Source organism: Gadus morhua, chromosome 21 (genome assembly GCF_902167405.1).
Source record: "Gadus morhua chromosome 21, gadMor3.0, whole genome shotgun sequence".
Taxonomy (NCBI): domain Eukaryota; kingdom Metazoa; phylum Chordata; class Actinopteri; order Gadiformes; family Gadidae; genus Gadus; species Gadus morhua.
Genome location: NC_044068.1, coordinates 2,287,962 through 2,295,461, shown reverse-complemented (window position 1 = coordinate 2,295,461; position 7,500 = coordinate 2,287,962). Strand labels below are relative to the sequence as shown.

General features: G+C 58.9%; 1 protein-coding gene across 7 annotated transcripts in view; it reads left to right on the top strand.

Annotated features, from left to right (window-relative positions):
- kidins220b (kinase D-interacting substrate 220b) overlaps nt 1–7,500 on the top strand; it is a 35,733-nt gene that overhangs the window by 18,408 nt on the left and 9,825 nt on the right. The window contains exons 24-30 of one of the 7 annotated variants that reach the window (XM_030345708.1): nt 424–632; nt 1,458–1,583; nt 2,263–2,295; nt 3,476–3,613; nt 3,997–4,095; nt 4,341–4,556; nt 5,529–7,425. The exons of 1 other annotated variant lie outside the window; for it this stretch is intronic. In XM_030345708.1, coding sequence (XP_030201568.1) covers nt 424–632; nt 1,458–1,583; nt 2,263–2,295; nt 3,476–3,613; nt 3,997–4,095; nt 4,341–4,556; nt 5,529–6,734 — 2,027 coding nt within the window. In that variant the 3' untranslated portion in view covers nt 6,735–7,425. Of the gene's footprint in view, nt 1–423; nt 633–1,457; nt 1,584–2,262; nt 2,296–3,475; nt 3,614–3,996; nt 4,096–4,340; nt 4,557–5,528; nt 7,426–7,500 lie in introns of those variants that run through there. 5 more of the 7 variants (XM_030345710.1, XM_030345709.1, XR_003974342.1 and 2 more) reach the window with 5 other exon arrangements.

The window sequence follows — 7,500 nt, the reverse complement described above, 5'->3', positions numbered from 1 at the left end:
ACCCGTTGATCAGGATCAATACTGCGGGGGGAGATGATCCCTCCGTGGATCCAAAGAAGACCTTGAATCTAACCCCTGATATCCCCCCCTCCCTCTCTCCCTCCCTCTCTCTCCCCCTCTCTCTCTCCCTCCCTCTCTGTCTCTCTCCCCCCCCTCTCTCTCTTCCTAACCCTCTCTCTCTCTCTCTCCTTCGCCTTCTCTTCATCCCCCTCTCTACCTCCCCCTCGCTCCCCTCTCTCTCTCCCTCCCCCTCTCTCTCCTCCCCTCTCTCTCTCTCCCTCCTTCCCTCCCCCCTTCTCTCTCTCCCTCTCCTTTCCTCTGTCTGTCTCTCTCCCCCCGCTCTCTCTCCCCCCCTCTACCTCCCCCTTTCTCCCCCCTCTCTCTCCATCCCTCACCCTTTGCCCCCCCCCCCCCCCCCTCCAGACGTGCGTGCGGCCCGGGAGCAGATGAACCTGAGTGCGGCGACGTATCCCAGCATGCAGCAGGAGGCGCAGGTGCGGCCCACCTCCATGTACAGCCAGCCCTCCACCGCCTGCTCGCCCTCCGCCTCCTTCGTGGGCGGGGGCGGCGGCGAGACACACAGCAGCTACTACAGCGGCCTGGCCGGGCCCCAGCACCCCTTCTACAACAGGGTCAGTCTCCAGCACCTCCTCTCCTCAGCTCCTCTCTCCTACTTCCTATGTCCCCCATCCCTACCTCCTCCTCCTCCTCCTCTCTCTTCGTCCTCCACCTCCTCCTCTTCTCTCCCCCTCTCTTTCTCTCTCTTCCTGCTCCTCTCTCCCCAAGGTCCTCCCCCCCCCCCCCCCCCCCTTCTCAAGGGAGCAGGCTCAAAGGCAGCCGGGTAGCGGGTCAAAGGTCAGGCAGCCCCTGCTGCGCTGTGTGGGAAACCCCGACTTCATCCCACTCCTCCATCTCACTCCTCCTCCATCTCACTCCTCCATCTCACTCCTCCATCTCACTCCTCCATCTCACTCCTCCATCTCACTCCTCCATCTCACTCCTCCTTCATCACACTCCTCCATCTCACTCCTCCATCACTTGATCATTTGATTTTCCATTGTTTGATCCGCCGTTCAACTTTAGTCTTTATTTCTCCTTGTGGTGTGATTTAAGTTTCTGATTTTGTTTAAACCATGTTTTATATCGTACATCGCTGCTGGGAAATACACATATAATAAATAATACTAATCTGATTTAATGTTATGGCCAAGCAATATAAAACTATTTCTACCCTGTAATTTGTCATTTATATTTAATTGGATTGATAATAATAATATAATCTCATTAGCATAAACACATTTCTAAAACCAAACTAACATCTAAAACCAGCCCGTGTTAGATCCCAACTGAAGCAGCGATGTACTCTGAACGTCTTTCATTTGATTGGTTTATAAACTGCCCCCCCCTCCCCCCACATGTCAATCTGTGTCCTGCCCTACACCCATTGGTCCATCCAGCCTTATTTCCCCCAACATGTCTACCAATGGCCACGCCCCCACCCGGGCTTCACCTACCAACCACCTCACCTCCTGCCACGCCCATTCTCTAGGACCGCCCCCTACAGGGACTACTGCTGCGCACCTGTAAGTACCCCCCCCCCCCCCCCCCCCCGACCGGGTCCAAGCCCCGCCCTCTCTGCTGCTCTAACCCTTCTTCTGACCACGTGATTGGTGCAGGGCCCTGTCAGTTATGGACCGTAACAATGATTGGTTGATTGGTTTCGGGTGGAAAGGGAGAAGGGAAAGGGGGGGAGGGAGAGGGGGGGAAGGAGGTGGAGAGGGGGGAGGAAGGGAGAGGGGGGAGGGAGGGAGAGGGGGGGGGGGGGAAGAGAGGTGGAGAGGGGGGAGGGGGGAGGGAGGGAGAGGGGGGGGGGGGGGAGAGAGGTGGAGAGGGGGGAGGGGGGAAGAGAGGTGGAGGGAGACAAGTGGGTTGGAGAAGGGGGAGGGAGGAGGATAAGGGGGAGGGAGAGGGGGAGGGGAGGGGTGGAGAGGGGGGGTGGAGGGAGATATGGGGGGTGGAGAACCGGCCGTCTCCATGGGAACGCCTCAGCACCCCACCCTTCAGTCGTTGGCGTTAGACAGTCACAGGCGATCGATACCAGAGCCTCCACCTTCACACAGGCCTCCTCTCAAACCGGTCCTCGCCGGTCTGTTGTTCCTGAGGTCTGTCCTCCGTCCCTCCCTCCGTCTGTCTGTCTGACCATCCGCCTCCCTGTTCTCCTGTCTGTCTCTCCCTCCGTCTGTCTGCCATGCGGTTCTAAAGCTGTCTAGGGGTTCATCTTTAAAAAAGAAGCAGGTATTGATGTTTACTACAAGTCCCAGCATGCACTTTGTTCCAACTCGTTTTCTCCTGCCCTGACACCCTGCTTGACCGCCCACCCCTCTGTCGTCACACCGTGTTCTCTCTAGCCTGGATAGAGCCCACGTCTGTAGGCTAACATGCTAGTAATGTCTCTTACCTTCCGATGCTAACTCCGCCCTCTAGCCTAGCGTACACTAGCAGTGGTTAGCATGTCCCCAAGCTAGTGGGGCCCGCTCATTCCTCCGGCGTACGCTCGCAATGGTTAGCACCATTGAGCTGGCCGTGGATGAATGTGTTTGTGAAGATTGAAACTAACTCATAACCCGACCATATCACTACCATCATCCTCCCAGTCGTTCCGCTCAGACACTGAATACGGACGATTATGAAGAGAATCTGGAGTTCATTCCACCGTCTGGGTCAGATCACACAGCAGATAGTTACCATCTCCAACTCCACCCACCCCAGAGGGTAGGGGTAAACCATCAACACATCCCAGTACATGTGATGTGGTGGGACAACGTCCATACATCTGCTGCCACCTCTGATCTTGCTGCCCCTCCCCCTCCCCTAGAAGACATGCCCCCACCCCTTCCTGTAGAAGACACACCCCTCCCCCTTCCTGTAGAAGACACGCCCCCTCGCATGAAACGCACTAGCCTCAGTAGGTAGTGAACGTAGGGATGAATGAGTGAGCTGTGAGTGAGTGAGTGAGTGAGTGAGTGAGTGAGTGAGTGAGTGAGTGAGTGAGTGATGAGTGAGTGAGTGAGTGAGTGAGTGAGTGAGTGAGTGAGTGAGTGAGTGAGTGATGAGTGAGTGAGGAGAGATGAATGGTGAGTGATGGGACCGATGGAAGAGCGGGTCTCACCGTCTCCATGGTGACCAGTGGGGGCGTGTCCCCAGCCCGGTCGGGGCGTGTCCTCACCCAGGTGGGGGCATGTCCTCTACCCGGTCGGGGCGTGTCCTCCCTCGGTGGGGGCGTGTCCTCTACCCGGTGGGGGCGTGTCCTCTACCCGGTGGGGGCGTGTCCTGACCCGGTGGGGGCGTGTCCTGACCCGGTGGGGGCGTGTCCTGACCCGGTGGGGGCGTGTCCTGACCCGGTGGGGGCGTGTCCTCCCCAGTGGGGGCGTGTCCTTCCCGGTGGGGGCGTGTCCTGACCCCTGGTTCTCTGCAGGCCGCTGCCTCGGTGGTCTCCGGCGTGCCCCCCGTGCTGCTCTCCTCCCTGACCACGGAGGCCGTGTGCGAGCGCGTCCGCCTGGTGGAGGGCATCGACCACGGCATGCTGCCCCAGTACACCGCCACCATCCGCAAGGTAGGAGGCCCCACCCGGACTGGGACCACTGGGACCACTGGGACCGGGACCCGGACCACAGGGGCCCCGGGTCTCAGTCAGAGGTCCAGTGACCCTGAACCTGCACTACATTAAACAACAGTCTACCACATGAGGATACATCATATTATATATACCTATAATCAATATGCAAGCCAAGGTAAACATAGATATATGTATATAATAAATGTAGACTGACCTGGCAGATGTGGTCACAAATGTCAAAGTTAATAGTGAAAAATGTGGCCGATATGCACATAATAAAAAAGAATACGTTGTTATGGAGTGTAGACAGTAAGTAACGTGTGTGTGTGTGTGTGTGTGTGTGTGTGTGTGTGTGTGTGTGTGTGTGTGTGTGTCTCCAGGCTAACGTGAACGGACGTGTGCTGACCCAGTGCAACATCGACGAGCTGAAGAAGGAGATGAACATGAACTTCGGCGACTGGCAGCTGTTCAGAGCCACGGTGAGTCCCTCCTCTGATTGGTCCTCAGCAGAAGCCCCTCCTCCCGTCTCTTCTGATTCCATCCCAGAGACCTGATTGGTCCCCAGGAGAAGCCCCTCCTCACGTCTCCTCTGAGTCCATCCCAGGGATCTGATTGGTCCTCAGCAGAAGCCCCTCCTCCCGTCTCCTCTGACTCCATCCCAGTGATCTGATTGGTCCTCAGCAGAAGCCCCTCCCCCGTCTGACTGTGGTTCCGCCCCCTCCAGATCGTGGACATGCGCATCATGGAGAGCCAGGTGCTGCAGGACGACGCCGCCAGTGAGCAGGGCAGCATGGCGGCCCCCCGCGCCGCGGCCCCGCCCCACGTGGGCGTGGCCAACGCGGACGGCTCCTCCCCCATGTACAACTTTAACCTGAGCTTCGAGGAGCTCAGCAACCTGGGGCTGGAGGAGCCCCCCAGGACCTCCAACCTGCAGTGGATGGTGAGTCAGGACCCCCAACCGGACCTATAGGGGGTCCCAACCAGGACTAGACCTGCTGTAGGGGGTCAGGACCCCCACCGGACCTATAGGGGGTCCCAACCAGGGTTAGTCCTGCTGTAGGGACCATGGGGTCCGGACCAGGGTTAAACCTGCACTAGGGACCTAGGGGGTCAGGACCAGGGTTAGACCTGCTGTAGGGGTCAGGACCAGGACCTGCTCTAGGGGGTCCCAACCGGAGTTAGTCCTGCTGTAGGGGGTCACAACCGGGATTAGACCTGCTGTAGGGAGCCCGGATCAGGGTTAGACCTGCTGTAGGGGCCTAGGGGGTCTGGACCAGGGTTAGTCCTGCTATAGGGACCATGGGGTCTGGACCAGGGATAGACCTGCTGTAGGGACCGTCTGAGGGTCAAGGAGAGAGAGCAGGACCTCCTCCCCTCAGCGTTCGATGCACCAGTCATTGACAGGCAGTCAGGATTCCCTGAGCCAATCGGGGAGGAGATGGGTGGAGGGGGCGGGACTTCAGCCTAAATGTTCTCTCCCAGACGCAGGAGCAGTCGACCAGAACAGACGTTCTCCCAGAGCGTTTCCCTCACTATAGCTGACCGATGGGCTGTCTCCAACCAATTACCCTCAAATCATCCGGTAAACCTTCCTACTGCCCCTTAACGAGGGCTGGTAACTCTCAGTCACTAATTAAACAGAATGAATGCTACATTAGCTTTAATAGAAACCATAGCAACCGCATCACCGGTCCGATCAGGAAACGGATCGACCACACCAGTGCCCTACAGGAAGTGATGCGGGCTTCGGGAGATGACTTCCTGTCGTGTTGTGTCTCTCAGAGAGAACCAACGACCTCTGGTATTAGCCATGACAGGAACCGCAGCAGCCCCGTCACCCGCCCCACAGGAAGTGAGGCGGGCTCATCGGCGGTACAGGGGCGTGACTTCCTGTCTGGTTGTGTCCCCTCAGAGCGGCGGGCAGCGGACGGCGAGCATGACCAGCCTGAACTCCCAGGAGTCCTCCAACGACATCTGGCGCCTGACGGACCGCCAGCAGTCCGAGTACCGCTCGGCCTACCAGGAGTACGTGGCCCAGATGGCCAACGTGGAGATGGGCGGGGCCGGGGAGCGCCCCGTGCAGCCGCAGCCCGGCCACTTCATGACGCCCGCGCCCCCGGAGGGCGGAGCCAAGGAGGGGGCGGAGCCCGACGCCCGCAAGCCCTACTCCAAGAGGCCCGGGGCGGGCGGGGCCGGGGGGAAGCCGGCCGCCGCCGAGCCGGACGCCGACGCCCTGGACCCCATCACGGAGGAGGACGAGAAGGCGGAGCACCACGGCTCCGCCCGCTCCGTCCTGACCCGCAAGGCCAGCTCCTCCTCCGAGCGGGGGGGGGCGGGGCTGTTCGCCGCCGGCGCCGCCGAGCTCAAGATGAAGGCCAGCGGCGGCGGCTACCAGAAGCTAACGAGCGACGACGAGTCGGAGGAGTCCGACCACGCCCCTCTGCTGAAGGACGGGGGCGGGGCCGCGGGCCAGGGGGGCGGGGCCCCGACCGCCGCCGGCGCCCCGGCGCTGAAGGGGAAGGACTTCCTGTCCGACGTGACGCTGGACAAGAAGGACTCGTCGGACTCGGGGGTGCGGTCCAACGAGAGCTCGCCCAACCACTCGCTGCGGGACGAGGAGGCGGAGCTGTCCCAGCTGGAGGGCGCCAACCTGATGGAGCTGGAGGAGGAGACGCAGGCCCGGCGCCGCGCCCCGCCCCCCGGCTCGCTGGGCGGGGGCGGGGCCCTGCAGGACGTCCGCATGTCCATCTGCTCCGAGGACCAGTGCAGCCTGCTGGCCAGCAGCCCCGAGGAGAGCTGGTCCTCGCGCTCCTACAACCTCAACCTGGCGCCCAGCACCCTCGCCAACAACAACACCAACAACCGGCCCCGGCCGGCCGGCCCCGAGGGCTCCATCTCCTCCTCCACCGCCTCCTCCACCACCGGGGACGTCATCTCCCCCCCGGTGGCCTCCTCCACCACCTCCTCCTCCTCCACCACCACCAAGCCGGGCCCCCACAACGAGAACGTTCGGGTGGTGCACCTAAAGAGGGGCCCCAACCCGGGGGACCCCCCGGAGATCTGCTCCGTCAGCTCCGACACCGTCACCTTCGGCGAGGAGCGGGAGAGCATCCTGTAGGAGGGGAGGAGCTACGGCTCGACGTTGAGGTGGTCGCTAAGCGAGTCCCTGTTGCCGTTTGTCAGTTGCTCCGTGTCGGTTGGTTAGTGGTGGTTTGTTTTGTTTAAGTAGCTCCGCTGTGCGTTTTGTTGCTCTCTGGGCTGAAGTAGCTTAGCTTTAGCCTTAGTAGCTTCTGTGTGCTGAGCTAGCTCGCTAACTTGCTCTGGTGTAGTTGCTATAAGTTGCAAAAGCTAGCTAGACCTTGTAGAGTTGTTGTCTGTGTTCTAAGCTAGATAGCCCTGGCAGGGTTCATTGAATGCTAGGTTAGTTAGCCATGGCAGAGTTGTGTTTGTGCTAAGCTAGCTAGCTAGTCCTTGTGGCGTTAATTATCGTAACTTGGCTAGCCCTGGTGGGGTTATTCTATGTGCAAGGCTAGTTAACCCTGGCAGGATTGTTATGTGTGCTGAGCTAGCTAGCGCTAGCATGGTTTGGATGTGTATGCTAAGCTATCTAGCATGGTTGTTCTGTGTATGGTAAGCTAGCTAGACCTAACATGGTTGTGATGCGTGTGCTGAACTAGCTAGCAGTGTTTTAATGCATGCAGTCTGGATGCACTAGATTAGAATCACCTCTTGAACAGTTCTGCTGGTGTCTGGCGTTTAAGAAAACCAAATTGAAGTCATAAACTTTATTTTAAACTCTTTTGAAACATGAGCTAGAAAACTAAGTCAATGACCTTTGAATTAATATTGAACCATTAATGACAATATTTAATATTTTAAATCCA